Source organism: Camelus bactrianus, chromosome 12 (genome assembly GCF_048773025.1).
Source record: "Camelus bactrianus isolate YW-2024 breed Bactrian camel chromosome 12, ASM4877302v1, whole genome shotgun sequence".
Taxonomy (NCBI): Eukaryota; Metazoa; Chordata; class Mammalia; order Artiodactyla; family Camelidae; genus Camelus; species Camelus bactrianus.
In genome coordinates, this window is record NC_133550.1 from 64,252,122 (window position 1) to 64,275,782 (window position 23,661).

At 56.5% G+C, this 23,661-nt stretch overlaps 2 protein-coding genes across 3 annotated transcripts in view; one reads left to right on the top strand and one right to left on the bottom strand.

Annotated features, from left to right (window-relative positions):
• The window catches only part of SREBF2 (sterol regulatory element binding transcription factor 2), a 54,711-nt gene extending 49,013 nt beyond the window's left edge, over positions 1 to 5,698 (top strand). Inside the window, exons 17-20 of one of the 2 annotated variants that reach the window (XM_074375616.1) lie at positions 1,620 to 1,805; positions 2,940 to 3,092; positions 3,218 to 3,329; positions 3,871 to 5,698. In XM_074375616.1, coding sequence (XP_074231717.1) covers positions 1,620 to 1,805; positions 2,940 to 3,092; positions 3,218 to 3,329; positions 3,871 to 4,091 — 672 coding nt within the window. In that variant the 3' untranslated portion in view covers positions 4,092 to 5,698. The remainder of the gene's footprint in view (positions 1 to 1,619; positions 1,806 to 2,939; positions 3,093 to 3,217; positions 3,330 to 3,870) is intronic. The other variant, XM_074375617.1, reaches the window with a different exon arrangement.
• A 2,458-nt stretch (positions 5,699 to 8,156) lies between these two features.
• SHISA8 (shisa family member 8) lies at positions 8,157 to 22,512 on the bottom strand. Its single transcript, XM_074375618.1, has 4 exons — positions 12,895 to 22,512; positions 10,112 to 10,245; positions 9,244 to 9,390; positions 8,157 to 8,859 (listed from the first exon to the last, which is right to left on the bottom strand). Exons 1-4 carry the CDS (start codon positions 13,416 to 13,418, stop codon positions 8,465 to 8,467), a joined length of 1,200 nt encoding a protein of 399 aa, XP_074231719.1. The 5' UTR covers positions 13,419 to 22,512; the 3' UTR covers positions 8,157 to 8,464.
• Positions 22,513 to 23,661: the final 1,149 nt, after the last annotated feature.

The following is a 23,661-nucleotide window of genomic DNA, read 5'->3' on the forward strand; positions in this document are numbered from 1 at the left end:
AGGCACGGCCATCAGGAGAGGGGAGGGGAAGAGTGCCTGCAGCTGAAAGCGAAGCATCGTCTTTTCGCTGGCAGGAGGGTGGGTTCACTCCAGAAGGGGAGGCAGGAGGTTTATTCTTGAGGGTCAGACTCCCAGCCCTTCACCAGGTTTGGTCCCAGGTGGCCAGACTGGCACTTTTGGCTAGAGGTCATTGGTGTCCCCAGACCCTGGGGTGTCCCCAGACCCTGGGGTGAACCCAGGCAGTACAGGCGGTGTGCCGACAGGGCCTGAGACCGAAGTTTCGTTAGGGAGCCACAGCATGCTTTGGGCCTAACTGTGCTGGTCTCCGGTGCTGCCTGTCTTCACGAGAGGACCACACTGTCTCAGCTGAGTGTGAGGAACGAGAGCGGCCACAGGCACCCTGGGGACGGGGGTTCCTCTGTGTGGGAGAATGGGCCTAGCAGAAGGGACCCCACGGAGGCTGGCTGCCCTCAGAGAGCAGAATCCAGCCCCAGGCTGCTACCTGTCCTCTTGAAGGTGCCACCTTTATTTGAGGAGAGAGGCCTCATCCTCATCCATGTCCCCCTGAAGCTGTCAACAGCTAAAAAACCGTGGCCCAGGGCCAGGGCAACGTGCAGTTCCAGGGCAGGTCTGGGGTGGGGTTTGGGGCAGCACTGGGACCTCCCCAGGTCCAACACCCTGGAGAAGGGGAAAGCCAGACTGGGCAAGAAGAGGAATGGCCTGGGGAGACCATGTGCACCATCTCAAGAAGCACTTCACGCGCTCTTGGCTCCCTGGTGCTGGGGACCCTTGGGAGCGAGGCCAGTGGCGCAGCCCTGTGGGTACCGAGCCGCATCCGTGCCTCATGGCGCCAGTGTGGACTGAGGCCAGTGCTTCTGAGGCTGGGCATGGTGCCTGCACGCAGCACTCTCATGTGACACACACAGCAGCGCGGTGATGCCCATTTTGTGATTGAGGAAACGGGCTCAGAGAGATTTGGTCCTGTGTCAGGGTTGTGTAGCCAGTCGATGGGAAAACCGTGGCAGATGAAGGTCAATGGTTCTAAACCCAAGCATTCAGCAGCTCTGCCTTGGGCTCCTGTCTCCCCCACCCCACAGGCCACTTGGGCCGGGCTTCAGCTGCCCTCTGTTAAGGCCAGCCTCCCTCCCCACTCCTCCATCTCTGGGCTATGCTGCTACCTCAGGCTTTTCAGTTCCACTGGAAGGACAGGGCCATGGCACCTTTTGAGCATCTCAGCCCCAGGGCAGCCCTGGGGGTCACCCGTGAGGTGGGAGGAACCTGCACCTTCCTGTCAGACCCATGAGGGTTTTATTCCTGCCACTTGTGTCCCCTACATGAGCTGCTGCCCCTCTCTGAGCCTGGGCTTCCTCGCCCACCAAGTGGGAGAACAGATCTCCCGCCTGGGGCTGTGGAAAGGACTAGAGGCCATGAGCTGGTGTTTGCTCTTCAGCTGTTCTTTTGCTTCCTGTGGGGTGCTTTCCAGGCCGCGCCACTTGGGGCTCCCCCCTTTCCTCCTGGGACTGCCAGGTGTCGAGCTGGGGAGGGCCTGGTTAAGGCTGGGATCCCTGCCCCAGTGATCAGTTGGTCACCTGCCTCCTCCCTCATGGCTCACCCCACAGGTGGTCCAGCTGCTGACCTGTGACCTGCTGCTGTCGCTGCGGACAGCACTCTGGCAAAAGCAGGCAGGGGCCAGCCAGGCCCTGGGCGAGACCTACCATGCATCAGGTGCTGAGCTGGCCGGCTTCCAGCGGGACCTGGGCAGCCTGCGCAGGCTGGCCCACAGCTTCCGCCCAGCCTACCGCAAGGTGAGGCAGATCGGGGCCCCAGAACCCGGCAGGGCACCCACGTGGGGTCGTGGAGTCGGCCCTCTGAGGTCAACTAACCTGTCAAGCACTGGGCCTGGTGCCTCAGATCCCTTTGTTTGGCTCATGCTGGTTAAGTACTTGCTGTGTGCCTAACCCTGGAGCGGGTGCTGAGCGGAGGCCACACAGGCCAGCACGGTTGCACCTCACCAGTCACAAGGGAACAGGGGTGCTCCCAGCCCGGGGTGGAGAGGGGCGGGAACACACTCAGGAGCTCTCCTCTGGCTTTCACAATTGGCCTCAGAGCGACTCTCCCTAGAACTGCATTTAGTTCTCTTTCTGAGCCACTGTGGGCTTTGGTTGTGCTGCACAACTCTCCACGGAACACGCCCAGTGGTGGCCACAGGATCTGAGCTGAGGCTCTGAGGGCAGGTGAATAACTGGGCTGACTGGACTCAAATCATTTCATTGTTTGTTTTATTTTTATTGCTAATTAGAGTATATACTCAACATATTTCCACCAAATTATTTTCCAAAAATTCAAGTGAGAAGGCTAGAAGTGTCAGGAGGGAAGGGCCATGTTTGGAAGGGTGCAAAACAGGAGAAGACCTCGGGTGAGGCTGCCCCCACCCTAGGGTGCTGTGGGACCCCTACAGGGTTACACTGTGGCCTGTGTGTGCAACAAGCCGGGACAGACCCAGCGGACAAAATAGAATCACGTGAGAACCACTGCTTGCTTACCAGGGGAAAGAGGAAGCAGGCCTCGGGCTCGGGCCCGCTAGTCTGCTGCGGACGCAGCCTCCTCCGGAAACACTTCCGTCTGCCTCTCCCCTGCTGCTACCCCTTCACTGCCTCCCCTGTTGCCTTCCAGGGTGGCACTCAAGACCCTCCTCACACACTGAGATGTTATGATATAAAGGAACCTTGAGATTTTAAGAAATTAGAGACCTCAGCCTGGCCCTCCCATCCCCAGTGACTCGTGTACAGCAGAGCTGTAGACTTTCACCTGGGAACCTGGACTCTATTCCTTGCTGAAGAAACAGAAGGGAATAGGACCCTGCACCTCCGTTGTGCCAGCCCAGCTGTCCCCCGTCCCCGCCTGTCCCCGCATCACCTCTGTCCTATTTTCACACCCAGGCTACTTGTCTTCTAACCCCAGAGGGCGCGTCGGTCACCCGTAGAGGAAGCAGCCCTTATCCTCTTTCTCAGCTCGCTGTCTCCCTCCTGCCCCACCAGCTGGCCTGTGCTGTGTCGGGGTTCAGAGTGAGGACAACAGAGGTTGCTTTTAGGGCAAGTAGGGCAGGGTGTGGTGGGAGGAGAAAGGGTGTTGTTGGGTAGCACACGAGATGCTACAGGGAGAGGTACCGACGGGCACAGATGGGTCAGGACCCAGGCTCAACCATGTGTCCCCCCAGGTGTTCCTGCATGAAGCCACTGTGCGCCTGATGGCAGGAGCCAGCCCCACCCGCACCCACCAGCTGCTGGAGCACAGCCTGCGAAGGCGCACGGCTCCGAACACCAAGCACGGTGAGCCCGCCAGCACCTAGCTGCGGCACCCTGCTTGGAGGCCTGGGTGGGCCCTGCCTGGGGAGGGGTCAGAGGGGGAGGAAAGGAGGGGAGAAGCCCAGCCCAGCACTTATTTGACATCTGCAGTGTTCTCAGAAGTGGTGTGAGAATGAAAGCAACCTAGGCTTGATTTGGTGGGTTGCTGGGGGCGGGGTGGGGGGGGCATGAAGGTGCTGTGGGGCGGGGGTGGTGTTGGTCGGGTTTTGGTGGGTCCCGCCTCAGAGTGGGGAGGGGAGGGTGGGGATGTCGCAGTGCTGGAGTCTGAAGGAACCAGGGGCCCCGGAGCCCCACTGCATGGATTGCGTCTCAGCCCCACCACAGAGCAATAGCCTTGTGGTGCCCGCCAGGTCCAAAGCAGCTCGGCTGTGAACAGGGAGAGCACCAGAACCTCCCTTGAGTGGGTGTGAGGATTAAATAAATTCCCACCGAGCCTGGGAACAGCGCCTGCATCATCGCGAGCGCTCAGCAAGTAGTTCCTACATATGTCTCTTTGCTCCCACAGGAGAGGTGGACGCCTGGCCCGGCCAGCGAGAGCGGGCCACCGCCATCCTGCTGGCCTGCCGCCACCTTCCCCTCTCCTTCCTCTCCTCCCCGGGCCAGCGGGCAGTGCTGCTGGCCGAGGCCGCCCGCACGCTGGAGAAGGTGGGCGACCGGCGTTCGTGCAACGACTGCCAGCAGATGATTGTCAAGCTGGGTGGTGGCACTGCCATCGCCGCCTCCTGACCACCCAGGCCCGCCACCTCCCTCTGCCTCTCTGTGTCTCTCCCTCCTCCCTCTGTCTCTCGGTCTCTCTCCCTCCTCCCTCTGTCTCTTGGTCTCTCTCCCTCCTCCCTCTGTCTCTCGGTCTCTCTCCCTCCTCCCTCTGTCTCTTGGTCTCTCTCCCTCCTCCCTCTGGGAGCTATGAGATGAGCCTTGTCTTCTGAGCTGTCGCCTGCCGAGGTTTTTGGACCACCTCAGGCTAGTGGGCCCCTGGAAAGAGCCCCTTAAAGCTACTGTGGGCAGATGCCCACATCCAGGGCCCAGTGGGCCTGAGGAAAGACAGGGCAGGGCAAGAATTGGGGGTGCCCTCACTTAAAGCAGCAGGGGGAGCTCCCAAGCTGCTCAGCCCCACCTCCAGTCCTCCCAAGACGCTCTCTCCGCTGAACTTCTCTCCCCCCTTTCCTGCTTCCTTGTTTTTTATCAGGCTTTCCCTCTGGGGAACATAGGTCTCTGGGCACCAGTGCTTCACTCTTGGCACTGTGCCCAGCATGCCCCCCTTTTTATACGAATGTTTTTATATCAGTGTGCTTGGGGTTGCCGTGGTGCAGGGCTAAGCTGCTGTGGCATCTTTATTTCTCTCTGCGAGTCTCTGTCCCCCTCCCCTGTGCCTGACAAAGCCAGTTCATTGTTTTCTCTTTATTGTACAGGACAGCCAGGGAAGGAGGGAGCCCAGCCCTGGGGAGGCGGGTGGGAGGCAGGGGGCAGGCCTGGGGATGGATGAAATAATGTCGGCATTATTTTTTAATTTTTTAAAAAATAAACGGTATCTTATTTAATTGTCCTGTTCTTCCCACTCCCCTGCCCCCTGGGATGTCAGCCCAAGCTCGGGGTAGGCCCAGGGGGCTGAGAGAGATGAACCCACCCATTGGGACTGGGGACCAGGGGCCTTCAGTATGGGTCCTCAGCCCACTCCCACCCCAACTCCTACCTCCATAGTCCGTTTTTACCCCTAATTCTTGACCTGAAAAGAAGCCAGGATGGCAGGGACCAGCCCCCAACCCCTCCCCAGGGACAAGTCCCTTTTGGTGGTGGGCACAGTATTGCCCAAGGTTGGCACTAGGAATGAAGCCCCCTGCCTAGAAGAGGGTCCTGGAAAGGAAAGTGTCCCACTTTTCTGGGTCCCCTGGCTTGGTGCCTCCCCGAGGCCATTTCTCCTAGGGCATGAGGACTGCCTGAGCCCCGGAGCCTGCTGAGAGGCTAAGAGGGGCTGTCTTCCCTCCCTCCCTGTGCTTCTCAGCCCCTCAGGCTGCTTGGGATAGGAAGTGGGCCAGGGCCCCAGCCCAGACTGGGGGTCCACACAACAGGGGCTCCCCTGATGCTGAGTGTAAGCTGGAACAGTTGGCTTGGCCCTCCCCCCCACAACTGTCATTTATGGCCCTTGCCCGCTGGGCGAGCCAGCCTTTGTGTCACGTGTACATACTGTGCCTTTTCTCCTTATTGTTTAGGGGTGGGAGGGTTTTGTTTTGTTTTTTTCACTAAAAAGGGGGATACACCTATGGCTTCCTTGATGTGGAATCATTCACTGTGTCCTGGATGTAGGTTATTCAATAAACACAGATTGGTACCACCCAGCGTGAGGTGTGTGCGGGTCTGTGGCGTGACCGCTGTGGTGACCAGGTGGCTGCATGCCTTGGCCTCCAGTGGGTCAGGGACTGAGGACAGCTCCTCCCTCTGCTGAGAGGCCCCTGGGAGGCTTCACTCCACTGGACCCTCCTTGCCTGCCCACGCACCTGGTTCCTTCCTTCCAATGCCAGCTGTTTGGCTAACACTCCAGGGCTGGGATGGGCCTAGGATAAAGGGGGTGTTGGTGGTGTTGCTGGGGTCAGAGGTCACTGTATGCAGGACATAGAGCTGACTGTTGAGCAGACAGCAGCAGTTCTTTGAGATTTGGGGTGCTAAGCCCTTCTGTGTTCACCCTTTAGAGAGAGACCTCTCCCCTACTGGGAGGGCCACACCTTCGTTTCCCCATCTCCCTGGAGGCATTGAAACTGAGGATGTGGCCTGCAAGTCACATCCAAGTCCAGCTCCTGTACTTCCCAGCTGGGCCCCGTAGGGGATAGGGAGAGGGCAGCCCCTCAGCCTCCACTTCCTTGTGTGCAGAATGGGGCTGACAGCCCCTGCCTTTGACCAAGTCCCTGTAGGCCTGTTGGCCAGTTTGAATGATACAACATGCATAAAATGCCAGTTTATGGTGAGGGCCTTGTGAGGCTAGTGAGGAACCAGACCACCAGGAGTGCTGGGATGGGAGAGTGCTGGACCCTGTGGGGAGGTGGGGTCAGGAGTGCCACGTGGGGATGAGCTTGGGGGCTGAAGTGCATGTGGTCCGTGATCTGGCCCGGCTGAGAAATGGGCCAAGGACCTTCAGCTCTCTGAGCCACCACTCCCTTCTCTGAAGGGCATTCACAGCAGGCTACGCTGTCCCAAGGCCGGAGCAGCCCGGGGGGAAGTGCGGGTTGCAGCTGTAGCTGGTGCCTGTCCACTTATTATGGCAGCATTCCCAGTGGAGGCCATACCTGTGGCCTCAGCCTGGCCCCCTGGGATGGAGATCCAGGGCCCCTGGGACTCAGAATGAGCAAAGAGGTCACGTCTACCTCCCAGCACAGCCCAGCCAGGGCCTGTGTCACCAGGGTGGGTGGCTGTGGGTAGCTGATGTGTGCCCAGGAACCCAATCCTTTTGTGAGTCTCTGCAGGATCCATGACTCAGCACCCACCCTCCTCCCCCAGCTCTGTACAGCTGCAGAATAGTCCCAGGGGCACCCACCCCCATCCTGGGTTGAAGGTGTGAGGGCCTTCTCCCCTGGAAGCCATGGGGGTCCTCACTGCAGGCATGGCCGTGAGCTCTGGGCTCTGTTCTGTCCTGGGGTTTCTGGGCCTTGGTTTTCTCAATAGCCATAAGAAACAGCAAGGTGGACCCTCATACCAGTGAAGAGCTGGTGGGTTTGGGGACCCTCAGGGCAGCCCAGCCAGCAGGAGGGCAGTCAGACTGCCTGTGCCCTGGGAAGCAGGGGCTCCTCCCTGTCAACAGACATGTTCATAACCTTCCCTCCTCCCCGAGACTGCCCGCGGCTGCCATTTCACCACCAGATTCACTGTGGCAGTGGAATATGGAAGAGTCCTAAATTGGAGTCAGCTGGGTGACCTTGGCAAGATACTTAGGTCTCAAGACCTCAGTTTCCTCATCTGTAAAGCCACACACCCATGGGACTTCAGTGAGGATTAAGTGGAAGAAACAGCAGCAAATGGTGGCCACTGGTATTGAACCAGTATACATACCGTGCCTAGGTTTCACAGGAGGGAGATAGGCCCAACTGGGTGGCTTTGTTGAGGTCACACAATGAGGGCATAACCCAGCCCTCGACCTCCCCAGCAGTGTCTGGTGCACAGAAACTTGAGGCACGTAGGCTGTTGCCAATGCCCTGGGCCACTGCCAGGTGCTAGGAGCCTGCCTGGCAGAAAGGAGAGCTGGCAATGCCAAGCATTTGTGGGGTGAGCACCCCAGTGGGGGCACTGCCAAGGCTCTGGGTCCAGCATCCCTATACTCATTTCCCCTAGAGTAGCTACTGGGAGGAGGCTCCCCCATCCCGAGCACCAGCTGTCCATCCGGCCCACTGCCCACATCCATCAGGAGGGTGGCCCTGGGCCAAGCTAGCCAAGTGGCCTGCAGGCCAGGGGCCGGCCCAGGGCCAGACAGTGTCAGGATCAGCCAGGCTCAACCACCTCAAGCTGGAGAGTGGGTGACCGGCTAGAGGGGCTCAGCACTGGTAAGGGACATGGACCCTCAGGGACCCAGCAGCCCTCTCTCCTGTACTTAATTAGCCTCAAGATGGCTGGGGCCTAACTGCCCTCTCTCCCATGGCTCCTACTGGTGTGGACATTAAGCCTGGCATTCAGCCCTGACCACCCTCTCCAGCCACTTCTCCCTGGCTCCCAGAACACTTGCCCGCCAGCTTTCGGGAGCAGCCCTCTGCTCTTGCACACGCTGTGCCCTCTGCTGGTACTGCCGTCTGTCTAGTCAATGACCAAAGCCTCTTTCCACCAGCGCCTTTCAGAGCCATGCTGGGACTCCTTTATTCTCAGGGATGGGAGCCACGGATAAGGGTTTATTTACACAAGGAAACCGGGCCCTAGAGCCCCCAGGACAGAACCACAGGCCTTACCCGGGAGGCCTCTTCTTAGCCCTGCAGGCTCCCAGTCCAGTTTGGGCAGGCAGAAGGGCTGGCCTCCCACAGCACCCCTCCTTTCTGTGGCCTGGGCCCCCACACCAATCGCTGACAAACCCCAGGGGGAAACAGGGCTCCCCGCAATGCATTGTCTCTGGAGAACCAGCGGCCCTGTCCTCACACGGTGACCTCGGCTTTGCTGTTGGTGCTCAAGTGCCTGGGTCCGCGGCTGGCGTTGCCATAAAGGCCGGGGGTCTGCGAGCTGAAGGCCTCGGGCAGCTTCTCCACGCTGAACTGGCGCCGGGGCGCCTGGCCCGGCCGCCGGGGCGCGGGGGAGGCGTGAGCCGCCAGGTGGCCGCGGGGGACGGGCCGGGCCGGGCGGCCGGCTGTCCAGGCTTTGTAGTGGCCCGATGGGGTGGGGCCGGCGGGGGGCGCGTAGCCCGGTGGAGCCCAGGGGCAGGTGTCGAGCAGCGCGGGCAAGTCCTCGGGGGACCGCCGGGCCCGCGCCGGGCGGGTCAGCGGGTCAGGTTCCGTCGCGGGAAAACGCTGGTAGAAGTCCTGAGGGGAGGCCTCTGCGGGGACAGGTGTCGGTGTGTCGGGGGCGGGGTCAGGCCCCGGGGCGGGGCCTCAGCGCCTCTGGGGCGGGACTGGGCGGGGACAGGCCGCAGGGGGGCCCTCAGCCCCACGGAGGAGGGGCTGGGGGGGCGGACAGGCCACTGCTCACGCGGTTTCTAACGCCCCGGGCTCTGGATTTGAGGATAGAATCCCAGCCTGATGGCCTGATCAGGGGATGTCGAACGGCCGAGGCGTGGGAGCCGATTGGCGCAGGCGCGATGCAGAAGCTGGCTGGAGCGCTGCGAACTTTAGACCTGGGACCCTCGAGCACTGCTATCTAGGAGCGTGGACACCCGAAGTGTAGTGGGCCCTGCACTCCCGGTACAAACCAGGACACTCACCTGTGGCCTTGAGCGCGGCTGCCTTGAGAGTGGCGTACTTGGCGTAGTCTGTCTGCAGCGTCATGCTACCGCCGCCCTGCAACCGTGGGGCGCACTGGGGTCCCAGTGTCGCCGAACCCAGAGGCACGTTGTTGGGCCGTTTCTTGCCTGGAGGTGAGGAGGGAAGAGATGAGACTCGGCCCCCTGACAAGAGGCCACCCTGCACCTGCTCTACCACCTCTCTGCTGCTCATTCCCCAATTGCAATTCTATGAGAACTTGTAGGATGGCTTATGAACTTACTCCTACGAGGCTGAGAGCAGAATCTGTCTCATGAAGACAGACTCTCCAGTATCTGGAACAGGACTTGGCTCAGAATAACATGAATAGCAGCAGCCCTGAGTGGGTCTAACCTAATGCATGACCTGCCAGCCTGTTCAGTTTAAGCCGGGCACCGAGGCCCAGGACCTGCTTCTCCCTGAAATGGGAAGAATGTTTGAGGATTAGAACCCATACTGGGGGGAGGGGAGGTGCTGTCAACCTTGCCTCATCAGCAGGAGTCAAAAAGGAAGGCACCAGCCTGAAGGAAAAGCCCTACAGGAGGCCACAGACTCTGGCCAGGCAGACTCGAGTCTGAGCTGGGGACCCTTGAATCTGGAACCTTCCTCACAGAGCCCCTGAGGCTGGAGGCTGCAGGACCCCTCAAGGGACCCTGTCAACCAAGAGGAGCTGGCCACCCCCACTCACACACCTGCAGAGGCAAGCAGCTCACTTCTATTTGAGAAACAGCTCACAGCCTCAGCACACCCTTCCCCTGCTCCCAGGCGCACCTCAGACAAGGGAGGCTGTGCGCTGCAGATCAGCAAAGGCCCACCCACCAGCCTCCTCACCGGTGCTGTTGTGGTGGGAGCCCCGAGGGAGGCCATCACCCATCTGCACCTGGACACAGCTACCCAGGGGTGGGCCCAGCGGTGGAGGCAGTGGCTCCAGGGGGCCAGGTTGCTTCAGAAGTTCTGTAAGTGTCCTGTGGGGAAAGAGTGGTGACAAGCAGCCCTCCCAGCCTCCTGTTCCCCCTCCACCAGCTCCGGTCTATCCGAGGCCTGCCCCAGCTATCACTTCTCACTGTGTGGCCCTGAGCCGCTCTTTCAACCTTTCTGGCCTCCCTTCTCCCCTGTGGTTGACCTCACAAATGTAGTTTCCCCTCCCAGGCACAACCTGTTGCCCCAATAGGGCCGATTCTCAGAGCAGGTAGGGGAATGAATAGGGTCACTTGTAACCAGGTCCACCTTTTTTTCCAGGGGCTCCCTTCCTCTTTCTGGAGTCCACTCCTCAAGACCCTCCATGTTAACCCTCCTCTCTCAACACAAGCTCTGGGTGCATCAGGACCCTGGACTTTGCTGCTCCCTCTGGCATCAATTATTTTCCTCCATCTCCTCCTGTAAAACTCCTATTCATTCTTTAAACCCCACCAGACTCCTTCCTCTACCAGGAAGCCTTTTTTACCTGCCTACCTAACTCCCACCTCTACAGCAGGGGCTTCTGCTGGATTCTGAGACAAAGCTGCCAGCACCAGCACAGAGAAGGGAAAAACGAGGGCAGGGAGGAGCCAGGAGCTCTTGCAGTGGTGGTGGCAGCCCCGCACCAAAGGCTATGTGACCTTGGGCAGCCTCCTCTGTGGGTACCAGGACACCCAGCCCCCAACCAGCTGTGACAGAATCTGACGGAGCCTTCCCCACAGAGAGCCAGACGCAGCCTTCAGCCCAGCTGCCTTCAGAACCCAGAACCCATGATTTTCTCCTAGCTTCGTCTGACTCTCCTGGAGCTGGAGCCTCAAATGACTGATTCATGAGGAAGGAGGCACACTGGAGGTGGGACATCTGGAGTGGGCGCAGTTTGGCTGCAGTGTAGCAGGGTCTGAAAGTCTCCGAGCACCTGCCTGAGCCGACCTGACCTTCATGCCCTGCCCACTCCTTGGCTGCCCACCCTTGTGGTCTCATCCCTGAGCAAGCACCCCAGCTCTCCCAAACACCTGAGCGATTTTCATGCCTTTGAGCCTTTGCACAAACTTTCTCCAAAGACAGACTCCAACTCCCCATCAAGCCCTCTGAGAAGCCTTCCCTGACCATCAACCTCAACCCAGCAGAATTAAGGGTGAGACTTGAGGGGAGGGCAGGAGTGCAGAACACACCCACACATGAGTTCAAGTTAGGTTCCAGGTCTCCCCAGATAAGAAACAGGAGTCAGGGCACATGGGAACCTAAAGCCCAGAGACAGGAAGGCACTGGCCCAGGCCACACAGCACATTAGGGTGGCCCAGCTCTTCCTGGAGCATGACTAGACCGGCTTCCCAGTCCCCTGGGGATGAAGTGGGTTCCAGGTGAAAGTGTCACCAGGCTGCCCCAGCCACCCTCTACTACACCATCATGGCTCTCAGATCCTGCTGCCCCACTCTACCCAAGGACATGCCCTGTCCTCTCCCCCTCACCCAGTGTGAGGCTCGGAGCTCAGGAGGCCCGGGCCCTGATCCTGCAGCATCCAGGACCCAAGGGGAGAGCCACCACGTCGCGGATGCAGCACAGTAGCTGAGGTCAGGGTTCCAGCCCCAGTTCTGCCCCACAGCTGTCTTGGAGGGGATGGACTAAGTGGTCTGGGGGACAATCGGTGCTGCGGGGTGCCAAGGAAGCCCTCCTGCCCCTGAGGTCTAGGAGTAGGGCTGCATCCACACCCAGCCCACCCCAGGCCTGGGCTTCTCTTCACTGTCATTTCTAAATACCAGCCTGTCGCACACCACATCGGCAGCCCGCACACCCAAAGGAGCAGGGTCCTGGGTGAGTGAGTGAGGAGGGCGCAGGCCCCAGGGCATGGGGGTGGCTGGGGGCATGTGAGTGTCAGGGTGTGGGTGAGGGTTCCAGGGTCAGGACACAAAACCCCAGAGTCCCTATCCCAGCTGAGGACCCCACTTCACATGAAACTCAGAACTCAGCTAGCACCTATCTTGGCCTCAGCGACAATGAATCTGTTCCCCTCCTACACACTTCAGGTCTCTTTCTACACAGAGGGAGACACTGACCCTCACCTGAGGGCACTGAGTGGGGTGAGTAGGGGAGGCCTTCTGAAAATTCTAGGGAAATAAGGTCAGGCCTGAGTCAGAGCTGGGGTGGGGGGAAGAGGGGGAAGGAGGGAGGGAAAAGTGTGGGATAGAAGCAGGAGGGGAGGGGGCCAAGAGAGCTACTAAAAATGTCCCTTCCCTTCCCTAGGGACCTAAGACGTACATCAACCCACGCCCCCCACCCCGTGCTAGTCCAGCTCGGGCCTCAGGTCCTTTCCCTTGGGCGAGAACCTTGTGCCCTCTGTTGGGTGACCTGCCCTCCCCGCCCCCTCCGAAGGAGGCGGGAGCCACGGGGGAAGGCGGCCCAGCACCCATCTCCCGCCAGAAGGTCAAGGAGAGACAGCAGTATCAGCTGTCTCCCTCCGTGAAGTGGGGGTGGAAGGAAGGCAGACCTGGAGACAGAGGCTAGGAGGAAAACCCAGGAGGAGGGGGCTGCTGAGAGGACCCGAGTTTCAAGGAGGTCCGGAAGGGTGAAGGGTCGCGAGGGGGCGCCCACCGAGCAGGCGGGCCGTCAGGGGGTCAGGCGGGCATCCCCGGCCCCGGCGGCGGCCGGCGCGCGCTCACCTGGTCACCGTGCGCCGCGCGCGCGGGCTGTGTGCCCTCTCCAGGCCCAGGCGCGCCCCGATGCCGGCCAGCACGAGCAGGGCGGCGACGCCGCAAACCGCGTAGACGGCCGTGTGGCTGCGCTCGCGGGCAGGGTCCCGAGGCGCGGCGGCGTCGCGGGCACGCGCGGGCGGCCGGCCCGTCTGCACCCAGGCTGGCGTGTCGTAGTTGGAGCAGCGGCTCTGGTCGAGGCGCCGCGGCCCGTCGTGGCAGCAGAAGCGGTAGCCGCACGTGCCGCAGCAGAAGTTGTAGGCGCCCGAGCTGCAGTTGAAGGGCGGGTCCCACTGACCCATCACGTCGTAGTAGCCGCGGCAGCGGTCTCCCCCGGCCGGGGCCGACGTGCCGGGCGCCTCCGGCTCCTGCGCCTCGGGGGCCCCCGCGCGGCCCGACGGCGGCCGCGCCAGCAGCAGCGCCAGCCCGAGCGCGAGTCCGAGCCCCGGCGGGCCGCGGCCGCCACGCAGCCCCCGCGCCCGGGCCCGCTCCATCGGGCCGGCGCCTTCGGCTACAGCGCCCGGCGCATGGCGGCGCGCCACGGCTCCCTCCCGCCCCGCTACTGGCCGGATCCTCCGCGACCGCAGGGATTGCGCCCGCCCCGCCGCCCTGGAGCTGGCTCCTGGAGGACACCTCTTCGGCCGTCAGCCTCCAGAGAGGACCCGAGACCCGGGTGGGTTTGGTCAGGAGCTCGCGGGGCCGCGCCTCCGGTGGGCGCGTCCCCCTCCCGGGCTCACCTCGGACCAGAGCCGGCCAGTACGCGCCCTGGGACTTCCCCCGGGCCGGGCGGCGGGTCCTCGTCTGCGCGCGGTCCCGGCCTTTTCCCGGCCGGGTGGGTGTCGGGGTCCCGGGCCTAGCGGGGGCCGCGGACCACTGGATACCAATGCCTTCCCGTCGCCCGCTCCGCGCTACCCGCGCTCTGGCTGCGGCTCCGGCTCCGCGCGGGCTCGGGCTGGCGGGGGAGGGAGAGCGGGGGAAGGAGGGCAGGCGGGAGGGAGGCAGAGCCGGGGGAGGAGCGCGGCCGCGGCGAGGGGAGGGAGCGCGGCAGGGCCCGCATAGCCGGGGCGCCCCACCGGGGACCCTCCCCGAAGGCCTGCCCTAAACATTCCTCAGAACTGGAGCTCCAGGGGGTTCAGCTCACCACCCTCGGGACTGTTACTTCGGACATTAGGCCCGCGGCGGGAGCCCTTCTGTTTTACAGGTGCGGGGACTGAAGGGATCGAGCAGCCCCGGAGCGTCGTTGTCGCCCCCCCCCCCCGTCCCCTCCGTCAGTTCTGATCGAGACAGAGGTGTGATATGAGTAAGGGCCGTTCCCCTGTCTGCGCCTCGATTTTTCGCATGTCAAATAGGAAGGAAACCCCCAGCAGAACCGCTGCAGAGGACCAAGTTATGGGTCCCCTCCGCACAGCCTAGGGCGCTGCGCTAACCCTGGGGCGCGCGCTCTGGTCCTAGAACTTCTTGCAGGCCCCTCGGGGGTCCTAGGAAGTCCCCAACTATGGACTATGGGTATGGCCTGGTCAGTGCTGTCCACCTAGGGATCTCTCTGCCTCCCTAGGTGTGAAGGGGAGAAGATTGGATTAGCCCCTGCCTTGGATGAGGACAGTGGGAGCCCTACCTGGGGGCAGAGCCATTGGCGTACCCTTCACCCGGGCCCCCACAGGACCCTTGTCTCCTTTCTCAAGCCCAGGGGAGGAGGGTAAGAGGGGTGGGCAAGTACGGAACCTACTCTGAACACTATTCAGCTGCGTTTTTGAAGTTGGATTTAACTGGGAAATGTGACTGAGCTGGGGTGCCTTGCTTTTTCTCTGCCTTAGTTTCTCATTTTAACATCAAAAACTGTTCCTGGAGGGCAGATTCATGATCCTTCCCTTCTAGGAGGCTGAGATCAATATGGAAGCTCCCACTGTCTAGACGGGAGCACCGGGGGGGCAAGGGCTCCTGGGGCCATTTCACGCGTTTCCATATAGCACAGGCCTCGGCCATATCTGCTGAATGAATCAGGTGAAGTGACTCTAGTCTCCAGTTTTAGTTGAAGAATTTAGGCTCCTTGGGTCCTTCCTGCTCTCTTTTGCATCCTCTCTTCATTCAGCAACTGGGATCAGCTTATAAAAATGGAGGAGGTGGAGGGAGGAAGAGGGAGAAGGATTTACATTTAAAGGAGGATCAAGTTCTGTTGATGAGATGAGGGGCTGACAGACTAATTTCAGGTATTAGTGGGTTGACAGGAAGGGTGTGACCTCCCCCCAACACCCTCCCTCATCAGGTGATTCCTCATGCCCTGGCCAAAGACAATCTGCTCCTCCCTCCTCCACCCACAAATACACTTCTTCTTATTATTTTTTCTTTAATTTAAAAAAAAACTTTTTTTTTTTTTTCAGGGAAGAGGTAGTTAGGTTTATTTATTTATTTATCAGTGGACGATTGAACCCAGGACCTCAGGCATGCTAGGCATGTGCTTTACCACATGAGCTATACCCTCCCCCCTCACAAACATGCTTCTGATGCAGCCCAGAAGACCCCACCCCATTAAAAGACTTCATTACAATTTTAGAGAAGAAAATAGATGAGCAAAGGGATAAAATGAAATTGCCTTAATCTCATCAGTAAGGACAACTGATGATTTTCATACTGTTTTATAACTGGGTTTTAGTTTACTTTTTGCTGTCAAACTTTCAGCTTGTTATTCTGCTTTAGAACTTTGTAACTATATTTTCTGTGCATGCTTTTCTGCTTCCTTAGCTGGTATCCCTAGAAATGGAATCCATGGCACAAACTGTCCACTTTGTATCAATGCCCACACAATACTCTGCCAAGCAGCCCTCTAGGTTACTGGGGCTCCGATGGTGGCTACTTCTCCCCTCTTTCTCATCCTATTGCTGGGCACTAGGTTTAAAAAGACTTGTTTCTGACCCCCGCCACCCCCCCAGGACTGTGGACACTTTCCAGGTAGAATGACCCTACTGGGCCCAGAACAAGTCTTCCAATGCTCTCCTCTTGGTTACAACCCCTTCCTGGGCCCTTCTCTTGCTCCCACTGTCCTGGCATCATTGAGTGTTCTGCTCAACTTACACCCCAAGTTGACTGCAATCAGGATATATATCTATATCTCCATTTACCCAATAAAGGAGCTATATTCCAGTCCATCCTGCACCTGGGGAGAATTGACCTATTGTCCAACCTCCAGCTCCTCCCCACACCCATGGCTTCCTCCCCATCTCAGTCTGGTTCAATGGTCAGCAAGGAACCATAGATGCCCACATCTAGCAGGTCCACGCCAGGCACTCAGTGCCCTCTCCATGTGAGCACACAGCCTTGGAGGGAAGGGGTGCAGGAAAAGGCAAATGTAAAGACAGACCACAGCCATTCAGCTGACATTGCCCCCCAGGTGCCAAGCTATGTGCTGGGTAAGGGGATCTAGAGATAGAGCAGTGCAGCTGAGGAGGGACCCCTTTGCCCAGGCTGCCCTCCCTGGACTCTGGGGTCTCTCTCCATAGCAAGGCACCAGAGCACCTGCCCCTCATCTCCACTGCCCTCCGCCACCAAGCCTGTGTCACCAAAAATCATCTATTGATCCAGGCTTAAAATAACCCCTGGCATCTGCAGCGAGCCCCACGGGGCGGGCAGAGGAGCTGTGTCTCTGCTCCTGAAGGGCACCTGCCCCACCCCCAGCTCCAAAAGCCGGCAGCTGGAGTGTGCCGGTGTCTGAGTGTGCTCACGGTGTGAGTGAGTGTGCATGTCTGGGCTGGTGCGACTGTGAGGGCCTTTCCCGCACGTGAGCATGTGTGTATGTGTGTGTCGGTGTGGATGCACCCACGCAAACGTGTTCTTCCCTCACTGTTGAGTCCTCACCTGGTGCCTGGATAAGACTCAGGGTCCTGGGAGGTCGTGGACATTTAAGAAGCCTGACCTGGGCCTCAGTGTCTGTGTTTTAGGTGGTAACTCACCAGTCTGCCCAGCCCTCCTAGAGAGAAACCCAAGACCCAGAGAGGGGAAGTGATTTGCTGTGATTGGCACACAGCCTGGAAGGGCCAGAGTCTGGCCAGGAACCTACACTGTGAACCTACTTTCTGGCCAGTTCAGTACAGAGAGAGCACCTGGAGGACCCCAGCCTAGAGGCCAGGGAAGTGTTCCTACCCACTGACAGCACACCCAGTGCCTGACTAATGCCTGACATGCCAACTCCTCCATGAGCCCCCAGGTCTTCCCACAGGCTGGGCTCTCTTTCAGGAAAGCCTTTCCAGCCCCTCCCAGTGTGAGCTCCTACTCATTCTTCATGTTGAAGCCAGACTAATGTGGGTTGGAATTCCTGCTCTAAAAAGGCCAATCAACCTTTCTAGGCCTTAGTTTTCTCATCCATAAGATGGGCTGCTAGCTCCTTTTTAGTAGGGCTGCAGGGAGAAGCCAGCACAGCTCTGACTGAGAAACATCCAGGAACATGCAGCCTCGTGGGAGTCCCTACCACAGCGGTGCTAAGATGGTGATTGCCACCGTGGGTGCCATCCACAAGCCTCAAAGTCCTCATTTCCAAGCCCATTTCGCTTCCATTTCCTCCATGGTGGAGGGTTACCCAAGTAGCAGAGATTCTAGGGGACTATAGGCTCCCTGCTAGTGCAGATGCCATCTAAGTACCGGGAGGGGGGTCTGGAGGGAAGGGCCCGCAGCTCCTTTGTCTCCCTAAGAGGCAGCTCGTGACTCAGGCTCCAGCTGCCTGTGGGAGGGAGGGGGCGCTAGGACTCCTGAGGTCGTGAGGAAGAGGCGGTTAGGAGTGGTAGGGCTGCGAGCTGGGACTCAGCTTCCCTTCCCAGTTCCTCATGCACCCAGTGAAGGTACAAATCCGGAGCTGCCCACCAGGACTGTAGCGCGGGAACAGACCCAGAGAGGACAGTACTCGGCAGAGGCCACACAGCGGGTCCGTCCAGGGCAGGCGCGCCCTGTCCCGCCAGCCTGCCGGTTCTTGCGACACAACTCCGAGGTCAGCTCCGAGTCCGGAGCCGGAGAGTGGGGGCGGTGGGGGGAAGGCCAGCTCTCCCCAAAGTCCGGGCCATGCCTGGCACTTGAACCCTCCTGTTTCGGGCCGCGCGTGAGGACGGGGACCCCATGTGAGGTCCAGAGTTTGGAGGGTCTACAGTTGTTCTTAGTGCCGCCGCTCGTCTGATGCGTCCCTTTTTCGTTGTGGGTGGGCCTTGAACCCATCCCTCTACTTGCTCCTGGCCCCGCCCCTTTCCTGCTGCCTTGTAGCCTCAGGTTCCTGAGCCCCACCTCTCTCCTTCACCCCGCCCTTTGCCGCGCCCCTCGCCCTGGCCCCACCCTCTCCGTCCCGGAGACCCGCCTTCCGGCGCCTGTAGGCTGGCAGTGGAGGTGCCACAGTTCCCCCTGACCGCAGGAGCTGCCGAGATAGACTTTCACCTGCCCTGAGTAGCTGTCAGCGTCCTGGATCCGGGCAGGACGCCCGGGGCTGGTCCTCAGATTCTCTGCAGCTGAGGGGAGTGAGGAGATGCTCAGAGGCCCGTTCGGTCCCTGGACTCCTGAGTACACCTCCCGCCTCACACCAGGGCAGCTTCCCCGCCCCACAGAGTCCCTGCAAAGAGCATTAGACCGGCTCATGGTCGTCTGCGTCCTCCTGGCTCCTTGACTCTCCGTGTGACCTTGGGCAGTTGTCCGTACCTCCGCAGCCCCGCCCCCTTCCCCACCCCCAGATCAGGACCCCCAGGCACAGATTGGAGAGAGGTCAGATTTAGGTTCTGAGTGAGGGAAAATTTGGCCTAAGCCACCTATAACAGAGCACATGGGAGTGGGCTCCCACCCTCCTTGTGCCCAGAGGAAGGTCAGAGGGGTCTGGTGGCTTCTCAGAGGTGACAGGGAAGGGTGGGACCAAATAGTGGAGCTGGAGGATCACCAGGTTCCCTGAGGTGGGTGCTCCTGTGTGCCATGGGGCAGGAATGGCCACAGGGAGGGTTCTGACACAGCCTCACCTGGCACACAGGGGGCATGTTGCCCAATCTTCCAGGCACCCACGTCCTGCCCCCTCTTCTCTGCACCTGTGCACACAGTTCCCAGGGCCAGGAATGCCCTTTCTCTGCTCCATTCCAAAAGGAAAACTCCGAAGACCTCAGGGCAAACCTCCTACTCTTCAAAGCACTCCCTGGAAGCTAAATTAGTCACCCTCCTGCTTGGGGCATTCCCTGGTCACCCTCATTTGTGTCCCACTCTGTCTCTCCCACTGGACTAGGAACTAATGGCAGGGCCTGAGGCTGACCTCCTGGCACGGACCAAAATGGCCCTGAGGCAAAGCAGGCCTACCAAGATCTGGTGTGATGATGGGGCAGTAAATAAATGATCGATGCGGGTGGTGACTCTTGAGACGTCTCAGGTCTGCTCCGGGAAACTCACTTCCTAGGGGGAATTTCTGAGGGCTGGGGGCTTTGGGCAGAAAGTGTCTGCATCCTAGGAAAGGGAGGAGGTCGAGATACTCCTGAGGGGGATACTGTACTTGCTGCACGATCTCTTTAATCTTGGACAGCTGGTTGGCCCTCAGGCTACATTTTGAATATGGGAGACAGGCCTGAAGAGATGCCAGCAGCTTTTAAAGGTAAGAGCTGTGTGCGGCCATCCTCACTGAGACACAGGGAGGTTAGGAGTCAGGTCCTTCCTGCCTGGTCTCACCAGCTGGGCTTCCCCACCCCCACCTTGAGCCTGAAGCTGGGGCTACCAGGCAGGAAGTGAAAGGTGCCTGCAGGAAGCCCAGGAGGAACTGAGACTTCAGCTGGCCCCGCCCCCACTTGCCAGGGCCCTGGGGATCTGGGGGAAACCTGACCCCCTGTTAGGAAAAATGAGCCAAAAACAGGCTATGGGGAGGGGGGCTTCTTCCCTTGCTTCCCATCCCAACAAGTAGTTCTTCCAGTATATCTTGGATACCTCTCACTCCAAAAAGAGACCCGTCGGGAGGAAAATCTTTGAGTAGTGAAAAAAACAAGGAGTAAAGCCTGGATCAATGTCTGGAGTTGGCCACTCTTGAGGGAGCATCACTGCTTATTGTATCTTGGGCCAGATCCCTTTACCTCTCTGGGCCTCTTCTTTCCTATCTGCAGAATGGGCCATATAATAATCCCTGATTATGGACATGAACCGGTCCAGATTTTCAGGAAAGCAATTTTACCAATAGGAGCCTTAAAAAAATCAGGGCCTTTCCAATATCTTTGATGAATATAGATGCAAACATTCTCAACAAAATGTTAGCAAACTGAATCCAACAACACTTAAAAAGATCACACACTACAATCAAGTTGAACTCATCCCAGGGTCTCAAGGATGGTTCAACATATGCAAATCAATCAATATGATACTCCACATCACCAAATGAAGGACAGAAACCTTCAACTCAATGATGCATCATCTCAATAGATGCAGAAAAAGCATTTGATAAAATTCAACATCCATTCATCATAAACACTCTTACCAAAGTGCGTATAGAGGGAACATATCTCAACATCATAAAAGCTATTTATGACAAACTCACATCCAACATAATTCTCAACGGTGAAGAGTTGAAAGCCTTCCTACTAAAATCGGGAACAAGAGAAGGATGCCCACTCTTACCACTTCTGTTCAGCATAGTATTGGAGGTCCTAGTCGCAGCAATCAGACAAGAAAAAGAAGTGAAATAGATCCAAATTGGAAAGGTAAAGGTAAAATTGTCACTGTATGCAGATGACATGATACTATGTATAGAAAATCCTAAAGACTCCACACAAAAACTATGAGAACTGATAAATGCATTCAGCAAGGTAGCAAGATACAAGATTAACATACAGAAATCTGTTGCATTTCTTTACACTAACAATGAAATATCAGAAAAGGAAAGTAAAAAAAAAAATCCCTTTAAAATCACATCAGAGAGCAATCTGAGAGGCTGTCATCCCAGGCTCGAAGGGGTTTGAGCCCTCAGAAATGTCTGCCGGGTAAAACATAACTCTTAAAAAATAAATAAGTAAAATAAAATAAAATCGCATCAACAAACAAACAAACAAACAACTTAGTAATAAACCTGACCAAGGAGGTGAAAAACTTATACACTGAGAAATATAAAGCATTGATAACAGAAATTGAAGATGATTTAAAGAAATGGAAAGATATTGCATGCTCTTGGATTGGAAAAATTAATACTATTAAAGTGACCATACTACCCAAAGCAAACTACAGATTTTATGCAATACCTATCAAATTACCCAGGACATTTTTCACAGAATAGAACAAATAACCCTAAAATTTATATGGAATCACAAAAGGCCCAGAATTGCCAAAACAATCCTGAGGAAAAAGAACAAAGCTGGAGGCATAACCCTCCTGGACTTCAGACAATACTACAGAGCTACAGTAATCAAAACAGCATGGTTTTTGCACAAAAACAGACATATGGATCAATGGAACAGAATAGAGAGTCCAAAAATAAACCCACACACCTACAGTCAATTAATCTTCAACAAAGGAGGCAAGAATATACAATGGAGAAAAGGCAATCTCTTAGGCACATGGTGTTGGGAAAGCTGGACAGCCACATGTAAATCAATGAAGTTAGAATACTCCCTCACACCATACACAGAAATAAACTCAAAATGGCTTAAAGACTTAAACATAAGACAGGACACCATAAATCTCCTAGAAGAGAACATAGGCAAAACATTCTCTGACATAAGTTGTAGCAGTTTTCCTATGTCAGTCTCCCACGGCAATAGAAATAAAAGCAAAAATAAACAAATGGGACCTAATCAAATTTATAAGCTTTTGTACAGCAAAAAGATAGCCTATAGACTGGGAGAAAATACTTGCAAATAATGCAACTGATAAGGGCTTAATTTTCAGAATATACAAATAGCTCATACAACTCAATAACAAAAAAATAAACAACCCAATCAAAAAAATGGGCAAAAGACCTAAATAGACATTTCTCCAACAAGGACATACAGATGGCCAACAGGCATGTGAAAAGATGCTCAACATCACTAATTATCAGAGAAATGCAAATCAAAACTACAGTGAGGTATCACTTTACACTGGTCAGAATGGCCATCATTAAAAAGTCCACAAACAATAAATGCTAGAGAGGCTGTGGCGAAAAGGGAGCCCTCCTACACTGTTGGTGGGAATGTGATTTGGTGCAGCCACTATGGAAAACAGTAGGAAGGTTCCTTAAAAAACTAAAAGTAGAGTTACCATATGATCCAGCAGTTCCACTCCTGGGCACATATCCAGAAAAAACTCTAATTTGAAAAGATACATGCACCCCAATGTTCATAACAACACTGTTCACAATAGCCAAGACATGGGAGCAAACTAAATGATTGGATAAAAAAGTTTGGTATATGTATATATAGGAATACTACTCAGCCATAAAAAATGAAATGATGCCATTTGTAGCAACATGGATGGACCTAGAGATTATCATACTAAGTGAAGTAAGTCAGTTAAAGACAAACATCATATGATGTCACTTATATGTGGAATCTAAAAAAATGATACAAACGAACTTATTTACAAAACAGAAACAGATTCACAGACGTAGAAAACAAACTTATGGTTACCGAAGGGGAAGGGAGTAAGAGATAAATTAGGAGTTTGGGACTAGCAGGTACAAACTACTGTATGTAATATAAACAAGGTCCTACCATATAGCATAGGGAACTGTATTCAATATCTTGTAATAACCTATAATGAAAAGGATCTTAAAAAGAATAGGTATGTATGTATTTATGTATAACAGAATCACTATATTGTACACCAGAAACTAACACAAAATTGTAAATCAACTATATTTCAACTGAAAAAAAAAAGGTCAGGGCCTTTGCTTGCAATGTCTCCTGGAAAACAGACTCAGGCAGAGATTTAAGCAGGAGACATTACTGCCTCAGTTACAATAATAGTGAAAACTGAGAACAACCACACACTCAAGTGGGAATCTTTACAAATGTTGAAAACTTTGTTTGTGAAGTGTTTAAAGACAAAAGAAAACACCAAATATGACAGTCAAGGTGTGGATTTACATGTATAGAACGTAGGAGAACCCACTACTCAGGGGCCTGGTGTTGCTGGGTTTGGGGTCATTTCTCCATAGACTCCACCCTGAATTACTGTCCAGAACTTTGCAAAGTGTCTACAAAACACATGTCTTGATTTTTTTTTAATAAAAAACATTTTTTAAAGCAAACACAGACACCCACGCCCCTCCTCCTGTTGTGAACATCAAATGCTCTAACCTCCTGAAGTCTCCTCAGAAAGCAGCATTAGGACAGAGGGCTGGAGACTGGAGGCCCCTGGGAGGGGGGACCCCTTTCAGGGGAGGCTGACCCCTCCTTGTCCACCTCTCTCCTGGCCTCTGCTCCTGGTTCCTCCCCAGGGAACCTCCCTTCTGCTATTTGCTGGATGACAACAAGGCCAAGTCTTCGCCCTCTCTGGGCCTCAGTTTCCTCATCTGTAAAGTGGAGGCGGGGGAGTGAGGATTCTCTAAGTTTCCTTCCAGTCTTTCTCCTCTGAGGGCCATAGGCCAGGAGGGGAACTTTGTATCCAACCCTCCACTTTTCAGAAAAGGAAACAGACTGGACCAGGGATTGAGTGGGGATACAGTGGTGCCAGAGATTTGCATGTCTGGGCCCCAGGGGGTTTGTTTCACCTCCAGGGCTCACCCCCTGGCTGTAGTGCAAAAGGTTGGGTGGGAGATAGGAGTGGTCGGGAACAGCTCAGATT

Coding starts and splice junctions, on each gene's coding strand:
- SHISA8 (XM_074375618.1), bottom strand. CDS start 13,418: ATGGAGCGGGCCCGGGCGCGGGGGCTGCGTGGCGGCCGCGGCCCGCCG. Junction 10,246..12,894: donor GCGCGGCGCACGGTGACCAG/GTGAGCGCGCGC, acceptor CTTTCCCCACAG/GACACTTACAGAACTTCTGA. Junction 9,391..10,111: donor CTCCCACCACAACAGCACCG/GTGAGGAGGCTG, acceptor CCTCACCTCCAG/GCAAGAAACGGCCCAACAAC.